Source organism: Bubalus bubalis, chromosome 19, assembly GCF_019923935.1.
Source record: "Bubalus bubalis isolate 160015118507 breed Murrah chromosome 19, NDDB_SH_1, whole genome shotgun sequence".
Lineage (NCBI taxonomy): Eukaryota > Metazoa > Chordata > Mammalia > Artiodactyla > Bovidae > Bubalus > Bubalus bubalis.
This window is the reverse complement of record NC_059175.1, coordinates 37,871,028-37,890,468: the sequence shown is the minus strand read 5'-3', so window position 1 is coordinate 37,890,468 and position 19,441 is coordinate 37,871,028. Positions and strand designations below refer to the sequence as shown.

General features: G+C 41.7%; 1 protein-coding gene across 4 annotated transcripts in view; it reads left to right on the top strand.

Annotated features, from left to right (window-relative positions):
- SKP2 (S-phase kinase associated protein 2) overlaps window positions 1–19,441 on the top strand; it is a 39,269-nt gene that overhangs the window by 11,524 nt on the left and 8,304 nt on the right. For 3 of the 4 annotated variants that reach the window (XM_006074877.4, XM_044932554.2, XM_044932553.2), the window contains exons 3-9: window positions 2,334–2,445; window positions 4,892–5,035; window positions 7,176–7,310; window positions 8,857–8,955; window positions 10,171–10,301; window positions 18,128–18,179; window positions 18,357–18,464. In XM_006074877.4, the coding sequence (XP_006074939.1) occupies window positions 2,334–2,445; window positions 4,892–5,035; window positions 7,176–7,310; window positions 8,857–8,955; window positions 10,171–10,301; window positions 18,128–18,179; window positions 18,357–18,464 (781 nt within the window). The remainder of the gene's footprint in view (window positions 1–2,333; window positions 2,446–4,891; window positions 5,036–7,175; window positions 7,311–8,856; window positions 8,956–10,170; window positions 10,302–18,127; window positions 18,180–18,356; window positions 18,465–19,441) is intronic. The other variant, XM_044932551.2, reaches the window with a different exon arrangement.

The following is a 19,441-nucleotide window of genomic DNA, read 5'->3' as shown; positions in this document are numbered from 1 at the left end:
GGTACTCCTTAGCCCAGTCAAGTTGACACTAAAATTAGCCATCACAGGGAAGAGAGGATAGCGGTAGCATTGGTATAGCAGGTGGATTGGAGTTAGAGAGAGACCGAGAAGGCAAGTTATTGAACTCAGCTAATGACTCTGAATTCTAATCTAAAACACTTACTGTTTCTTTGGTGTGTGCTTGTTTCCTTCTAGGCTATGGTCATATTATCCTGATCGTGTGGGTTATTCTATTCATATGTAAGCGTTTAATACTTGTTGAATAGCAATTAGAGTTTGCTTTTCTAAAAACTAAGCTGTTTGTCCTGTATCCACCTTTTTCTCCCTCCGGTTTATTCTGAACACAGTCAGAGCGATCCTTTCAAAACCTCCGTGAGATCCTGTCATTCCTGTGCTCAGAACTCTCCGGCGGCCCCTCATCACCTTCAGAGTCAGAGCGGGGTGACCAGCCCCCTCGCACCCCTCTGACCTCTTTTCCGCTCCCCGCAACTTGCTCACTGCGTTCTATGCTGCCCTCCTTGCTGCTGCTGCTAAGTCGCTTCACTTGTGTCCGACTCTGTGTGACCCCATAGACAGCAGCCCACCAAACTCCCCCGTTCTGGGATTCTCCAGGCAAGAACACTGGAGTGGGTTGCCATTTCCTTCTCCAATGCATGAAAGTGAAAATTGAAATTGAAGTCGCTCAGTTGTGTCCGACTCTTAGCGACCCCATGAACTGCAGCCCACCAGGCTCCTCAGTCCATGGGATTTTCCAGGCAAGAGTACTGGAGTGGGTTGCCATTGCCTTCTCCGGCTGACCTCCTTGCTGTTCCTCAAAACAGACCTGCTACTCCCGCACGTGGAACACACCCCGGGGACTCACAGGGCCGGCCCCTTCCCTGTGTTTAGCCTTTGCCCAATGATCACCAGCTCAGTAAGGCCTTCCCCACTGTTTTATACCATTTTACACCACAAAACACTGTTTGTAGTGGAACAGATATTAACATCTCCCAGAAGAATGTTCTTTAAATACCAGTTTGGGAAACAGTATGTTTACAAAATGGATGCAAGTGCACCAGATAACTTAAAAATATCTTTGAAAAATGGAACTATTTTATACTTTTAAGTAACTCAACTTTTCTTCAAGAATTTTTTCAATAAGAATGCAATACTTCTTTTAGTATAAGAAAACACAGCAAATGTATTAAAAAGTTTGGGGGGAACTCCAGCTATAAAACTTGACAGTTACTAGAGGAACCACCATTGTGGTGAAATTCACATCACAATTACTCACTATTACAGAATTTTGTATTAGGCATTTATTTTAAAATGTGGAAGGAGATATTTTGACCAAATCTTTACTAATACAGACTTAGTCTCCTTAACTATGAATGACGAGTTTCAGTAGGCTAACAAATAGAGTTGAGTCAAAATAGAATGAAAATAGTTGTTTTCATCAAAGAGCCGAATATAACCCTTATCTTAATTTATTATTAACTCCAAACATATGAAAAATAGAACAAGGTTAGTTGCTATTGATGGTTGAGGTGTGTGTGTATGCTGTGTGTTTAAACTTTCTAACACCTTCCTCATTTTCTTCATTTTTAATACATCAAAGTAAAAGCAATTTTAACATATCACTTAATTTTTAAAAAATATTGAACAGTTTTTAACATGTCTTCTAATATCATGTAATTGCTTCCCCAGTGGAACATAAGCTCCATGAAAAAGTGTTGTCTCATGTGTTACCTGCTTTCTCCTAACGCCTTAACCCATCCTTGGCATCAAACAAAGCACTCAGGACATGTGTGTTGAATTAAGAGATGAGAGCAGCCTTTTGATATTGCACTTTTAGGTAAATGGACTTCTGAGTCCACCCTCTGTAAGCTTGGAAGAAGAGGGAGAAAGATTGGTTTGCCTTTTAAATAAGGTCACTACTGGATAAATCCACCACTGAATCCACTTCAGAGAGGAGTGAGGTGTTCCTAGCAACCCAGAAGCATCATGTATCTTAGACATTGTCGTCTAAGATGTGAGAGGCCTGAGACTGGCTCTGAACCCCAATCAGTATGGTTCTGAGCCTGAGACTGGCTGGTGGGTACTAAAGAGAAGAATATCATTGATACTCTCTTTTCTCCTTTGCTGAGAAAGTATCCGGTATCCACTTCAGGAAACATAGACCATGGGTGAACAGAAAAAGAATTATGAGGATGAAGAATTCATTTAGCATTAAATTCCCCTTTTTAAGTTACATGTTGTATATCTTTAAGTGCAGGAAAAAGCTCAGTACACTTGATAAAGGAAAAGAATGGTAAAAGGAAAACAATTCTTTTTTTTTTTTGTCCCCCTCCAAGGTGTTTCTTGGGACTCCCTTCCAGACGAGCTGCTCTTAGGAATCTTTTCCTGTCTGTGCCTCCCTGAACTCCTGAAAGTCTCCAGTGTTTGTAAGAGATGGTATCATCTAGCGTAAGTATTTTTCACCCCATTTAGTGTATGTGGAGGAGGAAAAAAGAAGGGTTTTTATTTGGTTGGGTCTGCTGACACTGAAAACCAAGAAGAATATAGTAGCACAAAGCACACTGGGTATTTTCTTATTCATTATTATATTCTTTATAATAATTAGCGTCTTATTTCACAGATAAGGGAGGAATCTACTGGAGGTGTGTGTGTGCCCAGTTGTGTCTGACTCTTTGCGACCCCATGGACTGTAGCCCACTAGGCTCCTCTGTCCATGGAATTTTCCAGGCAGGAATAAAGGAGCGGGTTGCTACTTCCTCCTCCAGAGGGTCTTCCCAGCCCAGGGATCGAACGCGTGTCTCCTGCATTGGCAGGCGGATTCTTTACCACTAGCACCACCTGGGAAGACACCATCATCCCATTTTATATATGGGGGAACTGGGACTCAGAACCTCACTCAGGTCCCATAAAGCTGCTTTCCCACTTGGGTCCCACACAGAGCCCCGAGTTCTCTTCCCACCACTCATACCCAGCCCACTGGGTGTATGAGAACCAGCTGTGCCTTCGTGTATCCCTGTCACTCCTGGTACACTGCCTGGCCCAGCATCCAATAAACATGAGCTCTGCTGAATACAGGGAAAAGAAGTTTTCCAAATGGGGTAAGTCACTTCCGGTGGGTCACATGATGGTCATTGTGAGCATGAAATATAAAGATGCTCAAGTGGTGCCCAGCTAATTGTTCAGGTTCTGTTGGGTTTGGGGCCACACTTCTCAGGTGTAAACAGTGAGCTGCGCATGGGACATCCTGGTGAGCTGGGAAGGCGGTAACGGGCTTTTCCATCTTCACCTTTTCTCTTGCTCATCAGCCTCTGGCCAGCCTTTGTCTGTGCTTAAGGCCATCTATCTCTCTTCTCCCTCCACACGTCTAGGACTCTCACTGTGAGAACGCAGGAGCCCCTGCCCTTCCATTCACAGGTGTGCTGGAAATAAGACACTCCAGGTACTTACAAGGCTGTGCTACAGTCATCCCTTGGTACCCACTGGGTATTGGTTCCGGGACCCTCTGTGGATACCAAAATCCGTGGATTCTCAAGTCCCTTGTATCAAATGGGGTAGGACAGTCTGACTCTGGACCCGTGGATCTGTGGATGTGGAACCCGTGGACAGGGAGTGCTTGCTCAGTCATGTCTAACTGTTTGCAACCCCATGGACTGTAGCCCACCAGGCTCCTCTGTCCATAGGATTCTCCAGGCAAGAATACTGGAGTAGGTTGCCATTTCTTCCTCCAGGGGATCTTCCCCACCCAGGAATCGAACCTGCATCGTCTACGTTGGCAGACGGATTCTTTATCATCTGTGCCACCTGGGAAGCCTTGTGGCTAGGGAGGGCTGACTATATTTGCTTAGAAGAGCCACAGAGAGGTCGGCATACCTGGAATGCCAGAGCAGATACATGGTGGTTGACTCACTTATCCCTGCTCAAGAAACCCCATTCTGATTTTCTTTTTCCACCAGCTGTGCTCTCTATGCAGCTCTGTTCATCTTCATCTCAACTGTCATGAAAGTTATAAGTGACATTCATTAAGCACTTGTTATATGCCAGGCACGGCAGTCCTGTCTTCTTAAGAATAGAGGTTGACAATTTGTTTATGCAGAATTATTTCAAAGCTCCAGCCAGTGGTCTGCTTATCTCAAGTAGGATTAAAAAGTAAAATTCTTGTAAACATTTAAAATGTTCCGTCATGGGCTTGATCTCGTGTTTTCTTTTGTGTTAAATTAAATTAATCTATGGGTATTCAAACTTCTTTATGTTGTTTACTATATTTGTTACCGCTTTTTTGCTTTCGAAACACAAATCTAAATGTTTTTACCTCTTTTCTTCACATTAGTTCATGGGTATTCCTGTATTTCTGTGCATTTATTTTAAGCTTTTAAGGTTTTGTAAAATGGAGCTGAACTATGACTTTTCCTAATAGATATTTGCTAACCATATCTCATAATAAAGTCATACAAACTTTCCTTCTTTTAGGTATATTTACATGTTTTTTAGGGTAATTGTGGTAGCGTGCCCATGCTTCACAAAAATGGCAAGTGAGGTCATTGTGAACCTACCTACTTATTCAGTAATTAGTTGAGTGATTTGAGCAGTCTTAAGTTATTGAATTGAATTGAATGCTGAAATTTTATTCTCCTGTTCCAGATCATTGCAGGGCTCATGGTAGCATTGAACTAGCTATGAAATCCATGTAAAGAGGAAGATGAAAACTTATCCATAATGGGACCAAGAAATATTCAGTAGTGCCTTAAAAATATAGGTAATTGTATAGTCAGAAACAAACATGCCTTTAGAATTTGCTTCAGGGCAATTGAGTGGCCGTGTCCTGTTGTTAATAGCAGCGTCGAGGGCCTCCAGAAACTGGTGCCCTGACTCACCAAACAGAGCGCCTCTTTTCCAGGTTTGACGAGTCTCTCTGGCAGACTGTAGACCTCGCGGGCAGAAACCTCTACCCAGATGTGGTTGGTCGGCTTTTGTCCCGAGGGGTGGTTGCCTTCCGCTGTCCACGATCATTTATGGACCAACCGTTAGTTGAACATTTCAGGTAAGAAAGAAAAGTCCCTGGAGAATCTTGGGGAGGAAAACAGATCGAAATGTCTTTTTTTCTCCCTCTCCAGCTATCTGCCCTAGGACAGGTCATCTGTGCAGCATGGGACATTAGTTGTCTATGTTGCCATGTTGAAACACAGCACAGGTTTCAGTGATGTCATTCCCGTTTTAGCCTAGGCCTGCACTTGGGCTCTTCCCAGGGTCTAAGGGTGCCCTGAGTATCCTATGAGGCAGGAGCCAAGCAGCCCTGGCTGGCAGATGCCATGCAGCCAAGCTATTCCCCCAATGCCCATTTCTTTTTATTTTTTTATGTATTTTTATTTGGAGAATAATTGCTTTACAATATTTTGATGGTTTCTGCCATATAAGAACATGAATCAGCAATAAGTATACATATGTCCCCTCCCTCTTGAGCCTCCTCTCTCCCGTGCCCCCCCTTCCATCCCACCCCTCTAGGTTGGCACAGGGCACTGGGTTGAGCTCCCTGTATTATACAGCAGCTTCTCACTGGCTGTCTCTTTCACATGTGGTAATATATGTATGTTTCAACGCTGCTATCTCAACTCATCCCACCCTCTCTGTCCTCCGCTGTATCCACAAATCTGTTCTCTGTGTCTGCATCGCTGTTCCTGCCCTGAAAGTAGATTGAGCAGTGCCATTTTTCTAGATTCCGCACATATGTGTTAATATATGATGTTTGTTTGCTCTTTCTGACTTACTTCACTCTATATGACAGCCTCTAGGTTTATCCACCTCACTAGAACTGATTTGTTCCTTTTTAGGACCATTATATGTGTCCAACTTATTCATCCATTCATCTGCTGATGGACATCTAGACTGTTTCGCTGTTCAGGCTATTGTAAATAGTGCTGCAGTGAACATTGGGACACATGTTTCTTTTTGAATTATGGTTTTCTCGGCAGTGGGATTGCTGGGCTTTATGGTAGTTTTATTCCTGGTTCTTAAGGAATCTCCTTACTGTTCTGCACAGTGGCTTTATCAACTTACATTCCCACCAACAGTGCAAGAGAGGATTCCCTTTTTTCCACATCCTCTCCAGCATTTATTGTTTGTAGACTTTTTTGATGATGACCATTCTGTCCGGTGTGAGATGATACCTCATTGTAGTTTTGATTGACATGTCTCTACCCCCACTGCCTATTTCTGATAAGGAGGTGAGGGGTCTTTTCGGATTTTGTCACCCTGGGTTTCTCATCCTATCACAGACCGATTTACATCCTGAAAAAGATGCTCTGTTTTGGTTTAGACTTTCTGAAAATGTATTTCTTACTGATAGTTTTGCAGTGTGGTTTAGTGTCATCTCATGCTAGAGTGGAGTGAACAAATACTGAACAGAAAAATAAGCTAAAGACGGCAGAGCTGGGATACAACACGTGTCCCGACTCAAGGCCCCTTCACCTTCTCGCCGTGGTCATATAACAACACTCCTCTCCCGCAGGTGTTTTGTGTTTCTCCGGCGGCTCTTCCTTCTCAATCTCCTTCAAGTGCACGCTTTGCTCAGTTACTCTACGGTCTGTCCCTGGCTGCCTTCTCTTCCACCCCACTCTTGTCTTCAGACAAGCTATGTCTTGTACACCCACATCTATGCCAAGACTTTCACATCCTCATCTCTAGCCCAACCCTCTCTTTCAAACAAACCCCTATTTCCTATTACCTAAAAACTACCACAGCTGAATTTCCTACAAGTACCTTAGTGTTAGCACGTCCAGCCCAAAAACCTTGGTATTAACCTCCCTTTACAACTTGCCTTTCCACGGTCTTCCCTGGTTTGGTCATCCACCCACTCACCCTTGCCAGGAGTCATTGTAGGCGTGACCTCCTTGTCACCCCCATCCAACTCATTCCTCTGATGCTCATTAATTCATTTTCTAAGTTGGACTGTACTGGCACAACGTCTGGACTTGGCCAAAAAAAAAAATGCTTTTGAATTTTAAAACAAACGAGGATGGCCAGTAACAGTTTATTCTATGACTACAGCTATAGCTAATACTTGAAATGTGTGTCTAGGGTCTTGTTTGTGATGGACTGCCCAGGTCGGGAGGAGAAGGGGTCAGATCTGGACATACTGGTTTGAGCCATCTTGTGGAGCCTCTTTTTATTCCCTCTGTGTTCAGCCCTTTCCGACTACAGCACCTGGACCTGTCGAACTCTGTGATTGATGCATCTACCCTGCACGGCCTTCTATCTCACTGCTCCAAGTTGCAGAACCTCAGCCTGGAAGGCCTCCGACTTTCAGATCCCGTTGTTGAGTGAGTGGCACCTAGGAGCATGTTCCAAGGGCACTCGTTTTGTGTTTGTTAATTTTGTTTCTCGAGTAGATGTGGGGTGTCCTGTCCACATGTAGGTGGACTCAGAAAATACCCAATACAGTGTTCCAGCCTCTGCAGAACCCTCCAGGGGGTTTGGTTCCTCCTCCCAGGAGGTTTGGTTGCTCACCTAGACAACCAAAGTTTGTGTACTAACTCTCGATATAATGCTGGGTCTCATGCTAGGTTCTAGACACGCAAGGAGGAATTGAGGCATGGTTGCTCCCTCATTCAAGGGAGAGACAGATAATTACAGTGCAGTGTGTTTGCTAGATGCGTTGGTGAATATGTGGCAACACGCAGAGACCTAATTACATTTGGAGAAGGCAGCTGTCTCGTCTCAAGGGGAAGTGACTCTGAAGCTGAGTATTGAAAGTATGTGGGTAGGAGTTCTCCAGGTCATGTGGGAAGGAAGCAGCCCAGGTGAAGCCACCTTTGCGACTGTGGATTCTGAAGTGGTCAGGAATTGATGGAGTGTGTGAGGGAAGTGACAGGTGAGGGTCGGCAGGGACCACATCTCGTGGGTGCCTGCCACTCTGGAAGAACTCTGGACTTTGTTGTGGGCTGTAAAGAGGGAAGCATGGTGAAGAGAGAAGCGTGGTTCTGAGAATGGAACAAACATGTTTAGAAAATTAACTCGCTGGGCATCTCAGAAAATCGATTATGTGTGAAAGAAACTATTCGGTAGATTAGTTAAGATACTGTTGTATCCATTCAGGTAAGAAATGATGAAATTTGATGGGGAAAAGGAAAGAATAATGATAATATCTGCTTAATATTTGTTGAGCACATACCATATGCCAGATACTAGGTTCTTTAAAGGTCTTCTGAGTAAATCCTCATACCAACCCCATGAAATACGTTCTCATTATTCCCCTTTTTACAGATGTGAAAACTTAGCAACAGAGAAGCTAAATAACTTGTCCAAGGTCACACAGTAGCTAGGTAGCAAAACCAAGATTTGAACCTGGCCATACAGTACGATTCCAGAACTTTCGCTCTTAAATCACTGTTTGGCTAACATGAGGCATTTGGGAACAGAGAGGAGAGGGCAATTTGAAAGATGTTTAACTCAAGGAAACTGCTGATTTTATAAGTAGAAGTTTACTTACAAACTAATTACAATTGTGGGTGAAATAGAAATATGTTTAGGTCTTTGGTGGGTTCTTTGTTTTTCAGTTTTTAAAAGTACATTGGTAAGTGTTTGTTGTGTAGTTACTCTGTGCTGGGCACTGTGCTGAGGCCTTTATTACATTATATCATTTAATTTTAACAACACTACCAAGAAGATACTGATCTTGCCATTTCACAGATGAGTAAACTAAGGCAAAGCATCCTACTTGGTGTCATCTAGATGGTAAGATGTGAATTTAAACTCACTGCTGACTCAAAGGCCTGTGTGCCTGTAACTGCCTCCCTTAGCTTCATTCCTGTTGATTGAATAAGAGGGTCTGGTTAGTATTGTTACAACTTTGTCCTCTTTTTCCAGTAATCTTGCTCAGAACACAAATTTACTGCGACTAAACCTTTCTGGGTGTTCTGGATTCTCTGAATCTGCCCTGAAGACTTTGCTGAGCAGCTGTTCCAGGTAGGAGAGATTAGAGATTTGATTTCAGAAATGTGGTTTCAAACATACAGTTATCTTTCACATCAAGATAGAATCGGGTAACATTTTTAAGCTTTCCTAACTCTTTGAGCTCTTGATTTGGAGAACTCAGTACCCTTTATCATCCAAACTTTCTATCCAAACTCAGGAGCCAAATCGATGGAAGTTTGCAAAGATTACTTGTGTCATGATCCTTTTTATTTTTCTTTGACTTATTACAATAAGAAAAATGTGGTAATGTGTTTATCAACAGTATGTACAAAGAGTATCTGTTTATACCTGACTATATTGCTATATTGTCAGGCTTTTTTCTCTGTAATGTCTGTAGATCTAACTTAACAGTTTTGACTATTTATTTGTCAAAAGTTTGTTATTGCAAAATACACCATGAATCTGGGTGATCCCATTAAAAACATCTTTTATGCTAGGTAGTAATGTCTAATGTCCGAATATAAAGGTCACAGAGTTGCAGAGATTAATAAGTGAGGGGGGACATGATTCACAGAATACCCAGTACTGTGTCTGTCCTTTTTAATATCCCTTGGTCTCTGTGCTAATAGCATCGTACTTATTTCTCCTTAACGATCTTATACAAAAGATTATTTTTGTGTAAGAATGTTACCAATGAGATAAAATGGTAGCCCTGCATTTTCTCAGCAATGCCAGGAATGGGATGTATAATTTAGCCGTTGGACTTTTCCTTTGAAGCCCTCATTTACTTAGTCAGCAGAGGCCCAATAAGATAAAGTGAATTTTTGTGATGTCAGCATCTCTTTATTGGGAATTCCTGGTACATCCTCTCAGTTTTTTAAAACATCTCAAGCTCATACTGTTAGTTTTTTCCTACAACCCAAGTGGTTGAGAAAGAAAGCATAGAAGCTAGAATTTCTCCTAGTCCTGGAATGAGGTATGAGCAGGAGAGGAGAGCACTTCCCTTCTCTTCCAGAAGAGGGCAGCATTCACTAAGCCCTTGGCTCATATCCCCTGGCAGCTTTCTGGAACAAACTGGACCGAGATGGAGAAAGCGGTTTCAGGTGAGCAAATGTAGCTGCTTAGAGAAGCTGAGGTTCTATGCAGAAAATGGTAAGGAATCAATGGCCCTGTGTTTTCTTGATTTGCAGCTTTAGACAGGGTTTCATAGAAGATTCATTCTGGGTAATGGTTTCATGCTTTCCTTGTCACCCCTCTTATGTACAGATTGGATGAACTGAACCTCTCTTGGTGCTATGATTTCACTGAAAAGCATGTACAGGTGGCTGTTGCACATGTGTCAGAGACTATCACCCAGCTGAATCTCAGCGGGTACCGAAAGAATCTGCAGAGATCAGGTAAGACCCTCTGGGCCTTTGGGCCCTTAACAACAGCAGCTGCAACAATAACAGCAGGTTTGATTTCTCGAGCATCTCCTAGGCGTGATCCTCCATAAACTGTCTCATTTAATCCAGTGTGTGTGTGTGTGTGTGTGTTCCTATTCCTGTTTTTCAGATGAGGTAACCTCTAGCTGATCAGAAGGGTCAGGTAAATGCAGACAGCTAGTGGGTTAGTGGCAAGGTTTGAATCCAGAATGCATGAGTGAAAACCTTTATACTTTAAAACAATTTATGTTTAAGCAGAAGAGCTTCTTGTATGTAACTAACTTACTTAGGTTAAAACCCCAATATAAAAATTGAGGGATGCAGTGTTTGATTAGTATTAAGCAGTGGTTCTCAACTGGGGATGGTTTTGCCTGCAAGAGGACATTTGGCAAGGTCTGGAAACATTTTTGATTGTCACAGCTGTGGGGTTACTGGCATCTAGTGGGTAGAAGAAGCATCTACCCACTGGATCCATCTACACACTGGCTTCTAGTGGGCAGAAGCCAGGAATGCTGGTGAACAACGCACAGGACAGCAGAATAACACACAAAAAAGAATCTGGTCCTAAATGCCAATACTGCCAAGGTTGAAAAACCCTGTAACAAACCCTCTGTGTTCATATTTATGACTTTTTTCAGTTCAGTCTAAGAGGACAGTGGGGTTTTTCAGACGAACACGGGCATTTAATCAAGGGTGATGTGTGACAGTTAAAGTCTTGATAAGCCTGAACACTCAGTTATGTGTGCTTTGTTTTATTCGTCTAATATTGACAGATTTGCAAAGATAAGTACAAATGGCAAGGGTTTTCTTTAATATTGAAGTGTAGTTGTTGTACAGTAATATATAAGTTACAGGTGTAGAAGAGTGATTTACAATTTTTAAAGGTTATATGCCACTTAAAGTTGTTCTAAAATATTGGCTGTATTCCTCGTGTTGTACAATCCTTGTAGCTTATTTTATACTTAGTAGTTTGTATCTTTTAATCACCTTCCCCTTTATTGCCTTAATCCCTCTCCTCTTCCTTCTCCCCTCTGTTAACCACTAGTTTGTCCTCTGTATCTGTGAATCTGCTTCTTTTTTGTTAGATCCATTAGTTTGCCTGCAAGGCAGGATTCCTGGGTTTGATTCCTGGGTCGGGAAGATCTCCTGGAGAAGGAAATGGCAACCCCACTCCAGTATTCTTGCCTAGAGAATCCCATGAACAGAAGAGCCTGAAGGCTACAGCCCAAGGGGTCGCAGGACACGACTTAGCAACTAAACCACCACTACGCATTAGTTTGTTGTCGTTTTTAGAGTCCCTGTATAAGCGATATCATATTGTAGTTGTTTTTGTCTCTTTTTTTAATGTTTATTTTTATTTATTTATTTGGCTGTGCCAGGTCTTAGTTGGCAAGCATGCAGGATCTTCAGTTGCAATGTGCTAACTTTGTGGCATGTGGGATCTAGTTCCCTAACCAGGGATCAAACCCAGGCCACCTGCATTGGGATCATGGAGTCATAGCCACTGGAGCACCAGGGAAGTCCCCTGACTTATTTCACTTAGCATTTTAATAGCTTGCCCTCATGGTCTCAGGCGGCCTACACAAAGCCTCGTTAAGCCAGTGCACACCTCAGCCCTAACCTCATGTCTTGATGGTGGTATGAGCCCCTCTGAGTGTTTTTCTTATTTTTAACATACTCTAAAAGATTTGAGCCAAATATTTGCAGAATGTATCTTCTTAAAATCTGAGCAGTATTTGAAAAGTACTCCTTCAGGACATGACCTGTCCCCTGTGAGTCACGTATCCGACGCTGTAGAAGATAGGAGCAGATTCTCCTAAGTGGTCGGGGTTGGAATCCTCTGCAGGTGCTTGAACCCAGATAACAAAGTGAAGGCTTTCTTTAGAGATGTGCAAAAGCAGCAGTAGTGTTTTTCTTAACCACTCCCCTCCACACACAGTATTTCTAGTCTGCATTTTTTCCCCTTTAAACACAATTTTAAATCTGTTTGGGAGGGAGGTTCAGGAGGAAGGGGACATATGTATGCCTATGGCTGATTCATGTTGATGTAGGGCAGAAACCAATACAATATTGTAAATTAGTTATCCTCCAGTTAAAAATAAAAATTAAAAATATCTAGTTATAGTATTACATAGTCATTCTCAAATATGCCTAAAACATGTAAAAACACAAAAATCAATAATCCTACTAACATTTTGCTAGTCTTTTTTCCTGTTAAAAAGTGGCTTTTTAAAAAAATGGGGCATAGAGTATGGAGTACTTTATAGTATGGTTTTATTTCAAGTAACCCCATTTCAGTAGCTACACCACACATCATTTTCAGTGGCTATGTGATATTCCATCAGACCTATTTGGAATAATTTATTGATTCATTCATAACTTACTCAGTTGATCTCCTTGTAACGAATGTTTAGAGTCTTTACAGTTTCTCCCTTTATAAACAACTGTCTTATGGACAGAAGCAAACTGTTGAGTGCATTTCTAAGTGGAGTTGCTAGGCCAAGGATTAGGCTTCATTATCAAGCTTTGGATAGTTCTTGCCACGTTGCCTTCCAAGGACTTTAAATTCCCACGAGGGAGCATCCTCTTCACATTGAATACCACCCGTGGTTCTTCCCTCTTCATCCCCAGGGGAAGACAGGGCCTTGTGTACATTTCTGCTCATACCTGAACCTCCCACTTCTTTATTCAGAGTTTTTCTGTAATGAACCAAGGTTCTGGGTGTAAGGTCGAGAAACTCAGCTGTAGGCAAGCTACTGTAAATTGTTTCCACGTTTGGCTTAAAACTCTTTTCTGTCTTCCTCTGAAAAAGAACAAATCGCCTTTCTACTAAGTTTTGGCAGGAATGATAGGTGGTAAAATCCCGCTTGCTGGACACATTCAGGGCGAGGATAGGATGCAGAGTAGGAGTTGAAGTGTTAGTGTCCTTAAGTATCCAATGGGAATTCAAGAATTTTTAAATGGATATCTTTAACAACGGTACACGCTATTTCACTGTGTAGAAGACAATACAGATTTTGTGTTTTACCTCCAAGACCAGTGACAGACCATCTGGATTCGGGTACCCACTCTGTCATTCACTGGGTAGCCTTGAGCAATTTGCTTAACCTTGCTGTTCCTCCATTTCTCAATAAAATGGAGATAATAGTAGTACCTTACCTCTTAGCATTAGAGTAAGCAATAAATGATGTAATACGTGTGCAAGGCATTTAATCATTCTCGGCACATAGTGAGAGCTCAGTAACTGTTGGCTCCTGGTGTTTATATTCCTCACCCATCCACTGTTCCACCCTCTCTGTGGAACAGTGGATGAGCACGGAATGAGGTTTGGAGGACCTAGCTTTGGGTCTTAGATTTACTTGGACTTCTCTAGCGAAAAATGTCTCTCTTCTAAAATGACAAGTTAGATTAGGTAGTTTCTAAGATCCCTTCTAACTCCAGTGAAACGAAGGAGACGGTGAAGAGGAATCTTGGCAGTCACTACTGGTTCCTAACTCTACCCACCAAAGAAAGACGGGACTTAAAAAAGGGCTGAAGACAGAGACTAACCAGGTTCATCTCCCAAGGTTTAATTCTTTCCCAGGTGGGAAGACTGTATCTGATTGTGGATTTTGTGGTTGGCTAATGAGATGATGGGTCACTCAGAACTATGTTGTGCAGCTCTTGAGACAAATGTCTGTTGAGCCCCTATAATGCACAAAACCCAGTTCTAAACTTGGGACATGTGGCCTTGAACAAAACAGAGAAAGTTATCCTTGTGAAGCTTCCATTCTGGTGGGGAATGCAGACAATCAACAAGGAACTAAATATGATGAAAGGAGGTGGAAACACAAGGAGGAAAAGTTTAAAGCAGGGTGCTCGGGTAGAGTGTAGCAGGAAGGGGGCTGCTTTCAGATGGAATGGCCAGAGAGAAGAGCTCCCTGAGGAAGTGAGATTTAACCACAGACCTGAAGGAGTGATAAGTAGATATGTAAGGAAAGAACATTCTAGAACTAAGGACCAGCAAGTGCCTTTGGAGGAAAGCCACGTATGCTACTTTATAATCAGAAAATGAGTCAATAAATGTTATTTATTTTTTAAAAGAGACAAACTTTATTAAATGTTTGAGATTTTTTTTTCCTCTCCGTATGGAAGCCAGTGTGGGAGAGGGAGCGAGGAGCCCAGTGTTAGGAGATGAGGTAGCCAGGGGCTTTCTCGGCCAAGGCAGAAGCTCTGTTTCCCTTGTTTTCCTGGATTAGATGGGAAGCCATTGAAGTATTTCGAACAGCAATGCAATGATCTGACTCACCTTTGAAAAGTCCCCTTGTGGAGCTGTGCCAGGGAAAGGCTGCTGGAGACTTGGTGGTCACATCTGAAGAAGTAAGAAGTGATTGATTTCAGACGCATTTTGAAAGCTAACCCAACGGGACTGGGTAACAGATGGGGTGTGGGACGTGAGGAAACAGTTTGAGTAGGATTCCCAGGGTTTTGGCCCCAGCAATTGATGAAGTTTGCATTTACTAAGACAGGGAAGACTTTGGGGAAGGAGCAGATTGAGGGGAGAAATCAAGCATTTGGTTTTAGGCATAAATGTGAGATGCTCATCACATAGCCCAGTGAGTATGTGGAGGAGTGTGTGCAGGAGGTTGTTCAAAATGCAAGTCTAGGATTCAAACGAGGGGATGCAGCTGGCGATGTAGCTGTGAGAAGGAAAGAAAGAACCCTCAAACATAAATAAAATTTGCCTATTTTTTTTTAAAGTAATTAACACTCACTGATGCATTTTGTTCCAAATTCTGAAAAGGTATTTGTGATCCCACCACCCTTGGTAATTGCACTTAACATTTGGATGTATTTTCTTCCGGCCTTCCAACCCCCAACCCCCTTCCTTTCTATGTGTAAATTTGTGTGTAAATATATATGTTTGTGTGTTTAAATTGACATTATCATGCATTATGTATATTTTGTTTTTAGTGTACAAGGTATCCTGAGTAATTTTTTCATTTCATAAAATGTTATTAAAGAGCTTTTTAATGGCTGTTATTAGCATTGTGTTCCATAGAATGGGTGAAGGTTGACCTATTAAACTAACGAGGGAAGGGGGCTTTTATAACTGTCACTACAGTGAGTATCTCAGTGCATGTATGCCTGCGTGCAAAGTTGCTTCCTTCCTGTCTGACTCTTTGCGACCCTGTGGACTGTAGGGTCCTTGGGATTCTCCAGGCAAGAATACTGGGGGGGTTGCTTTGCCCACCTGCAGGGATCTTCCCAAGCCAGGGATCGACTTGTGTTTCTTGTCCCCTGCCTGGTAGGCAGGTTCTTTACCACCAGTGCCACCTGGGATCTCGGATTACTTTCCTAAAAGTGGAATTACTGAGCCAAAGAGCAAAGTGCGTTATGCCCTGAAAACTTTTTAGAAGAAAGATCAGTTCCCCCTCAAAAAATGAGGTCTTCTGAAAGGCTGCATAAAATTAAATATGTACTTCTAGTGTAGGGGCACCTGCTTTATGATATTTCATCAGTTCTGGGTATTGTAATAGGATTTGTTTTTCATGTGATAGCACACAAAAAATATTTTGCATTTCTTGCTCCATTTTTATTGTGTCTATATTTTATGCAGTATCTTTATATTTTTTACCCATGTTCTATTTTTTTATGCTCTTAATATACTATTGTTTTATACTGTTAATTGCCAGCATCTGCTGGATCATGGAAAAAGCAAGAGAATTTGAGAACACCATCTATTTCTGCTTTATTGACTATGCCAAAGCCTTTGACTGTGTGGATCACAGTAAACTGTGGAAAATTCTTCAAGACATGGGAATACCAGACCACCTGACCTGCCTCTTGAGAAACCTATATGTAGGTCAGGAAGCAACAGTTAGAACTGGATATGGAACAATAGACTGGTTCCAAATAGGAAAAGGAGTACTTCAAGGCTGTATATTGTTACCCTGCTTATTTAACTTCTATGCAGAGTACATCATGAGAAACGCTGGGCTGGAGGAAGCACAAGCTGGAATCAAGATTGCCAGGAGAAATATGAATAACCCCAGATATACAGATGACACCACCCTTATGGCAGAAAGTGAAAAGGAACTGAAAAGCCTCTTGATGAAAGTGAAAGTGGAGAGTGAAAAAGTTGGCTTAAAGCTCAACATTCAGAAAACTAAGATCATGGCTGCTGCTGCTGCTGCTAAGTCACTTCAGTCGTATCCAACTCTGTGCGACCCCATAGACGGCAGCCCACCAGGCTCCCCCATCCCTGGGATTCTCCAGGCAAGAACACTGGAGGGGGTTGCCATTTTCTTCTCCAATGCATGAAAGTGAAAAGTGAAAAGTGAAAGTGAAGTCACTCAGTCGTGTCCGACCCTCAGCGACCCCCTGGACTGCAGCCTTCCAAGCTCTTCTGTCCATGGGATTTGCCAGGCAAGAGTACTGGAGTGGGATGCCATTGCCTTCTCCAAGATCATGGCATCCAGTCCCATCACTTCATGGGAAATAGATGGGGAAACAGTGTCAAACTTTATTTTTGGGGGGCTCCAAAATCACTGCAGATGGTGATTGCAGCAATGAAATGAAAAGACGCTTACTCCTTGGAAGGGAAGTTATGACCAACCTAGATAGCATATTCAAAAGCATAGACATTACTTTGTCAACAAAGGTCCGTCTAGTCCAGGCTATGGTTTTTCCAGTGGTCGTGTATGGATGTGAGAGTTGGACTGTGAAGAAAGCTGAATGCTGAAGAATTGATGCTTTTGAACTGTGGTGTTGGAGAAGACTCTTGAAAGTCCCTTGGACTTCAAGGAGATCCAGCCAATCCATTCTGAAGGAGATCAGCCCCGGCATTTCTTTGGAAGGAATGATGCTAAAGCTGAAACTCCAGTACTTTGGCCACCTCATGTGAAGAGTTGACTCATTGGAAAAGACTCTGATGCTGGGAGGGATTGGGGGCAGGAGGAGAAGGGGACGACAGAGGATGAGATGGCTGGATGGCATCACTGACTCGATGGACGTGAGTCTCAGTGAACTCCAGGAGTTGGTGATGGACAGGGAGGCCTGGCGTGCTGCGATTCATGGGGTCACAAAGAGTCGGACACGACTGAGTGACTGAACTGAATATAAAAGCATTAACTCTGTTGGAAACATTTATTCCCAGTTTTCTGATACCACTTTATTTCTGCTTGTATTCTGTTTTGTTTTAACATGGTAGAGTTTTTAAAGATTTATGTAGTAAATTATCATTGTCTCCTTTTTGTTTTTTTTTTTATGTTTAGAAACTCCTTACTGATCCCAAGATCCAATGAATAATTAATTCATTTTTGCATTTGGAAGTTTTTAATAACATGTGGAATTAATTTGGAAATTTTATTTGAGTTGAAGTAAATTTTCTCTAGTTGTATAGCCATATTATTTTTTAATAATCTATGATGTTCCTCCACTCTTTTGGAGTGTTTTTGATATTTGTTTATATAGTGTGCTATTTGATTTTGCTTTTTGCTGTTGTGAACTGGATTTCCCGCCCCCCTTTCCATCCAGCTATTGCTGGCACATAGATAAGCTATGGAGTTTCTTATCCAGTCATTTTACACAATTAGTTCTCTTACTATTTCTAGTAGTTTTTCAGATGATTTCTTGTGTTTCCTGGGTAGAAAGTCTTACATGGCAAGATGATAATGTTTTTTCTAATAGTGAATGACTCTAATTGCACTACTCTGAATTTCCAGCACAATGTGAAATGTATGGACACAAGTATCCTTGTGTGATTCCTCATTTGATAGTGACCATCTTTTTATTTATTCTTTTTTTTTTTACGCTAGATGTCTCTACCTTAGTTGGAAGATGTCCCAACCTTGTCCACTTAGACTTAAGGTATGTTTTTATTTATTTTAAAACAAAAAAAATTTTAATGAAAATTCATGATTTTTTATTGAAGGAGGAAAGAATCTTAATATATTGAATTGAAGGAACTAAATGATAAGCTGTTCCTGTCTTCTTCATCTGGGATTGATGGATAGATTTTTAATTTTTTCTTCTGTTCTGTTACAGCGATAGTGTCATGCTGAAAAATGACTGCTTTCCAGAATTTTACCAACTCAACTACCTCCAACACCTATCACTCAGTCGGTGCTATGACATAATACCTGAAACTTTACTGTGAGTACTCTTGTTTCTTAAAATGAGCAGAGGGCAGGGGCCAAAAGAGATGTCACTTGGTGTTAAAATCCATTATTATTAACAACAGATGTTTAAAGCTTAAACATCAAATTAATGTATCACAAACTAGTTAGGAAGGACTAGCAAAATAGAAGAACCAAGGTAAAATGTTTTGCTTAAAACGTCTGGTAAAGTTGAGTTGATTGAGGTAGTTTACTAAACATTTATTCGGCTGTGAACTGGTCTAAATATTAGAATACTGTTCAAGTACTTGTGGATAACTTACAAAAGCAGGAGAAGACAGCCTTTAGTCTCAGGAAGCTCAGAGTGTAATGGGAGGAGGCAGACCGTGTGTATGTGTGTTTCTGAAATTTTTCAGATCAACTAGTTAAGTCCAAAAACCTTCATCTGAGCTTAGAGGGAAAGTTCTACAGTCTCCTGTAGAACTGTCTGTAGAGGTGTCTGTCCCAGAGGCCAAGGAATGGGGAAAAATAAAAATATTTAAGTAGTAAATATTGTAAGAGTGATGTTCTCTTTGAGAAGGAGGGAAATTAAGATCCAGAAGAGTGAAGTAACTTACCAAAACTTAATAGTGAGTTACTGACTGAACTGGATGTATGTCTCAGGTCTCCTGGACACATGCAGAATAGTCTATATCTAATCTGGTAGCTCTTTTAGGGGTTGATTTTGTACTGCTCAGCAACTTCCACAAAATCAAAGCAATGCTAACAAAAGAGGAATCGGATCCATCTTGCTTTTAAGAAGTGCCATACCCAAGTCATCCTGGGAATATCATCTCTTTAGCTTTAAGAAGTTTTCCTATATTTCAAAGGGCTGCAGAGTTTTTCCTCATGTCAAATATAAGTGTATAGCAATTTTATTAGAAACTACAAGGAGTCAGTATCTTGGATTTGGCCTGGTGTCCTTCTTCCTCATCCCCTAAATGACCCTGCTGACCTTGTTTAAGCTCACTATCC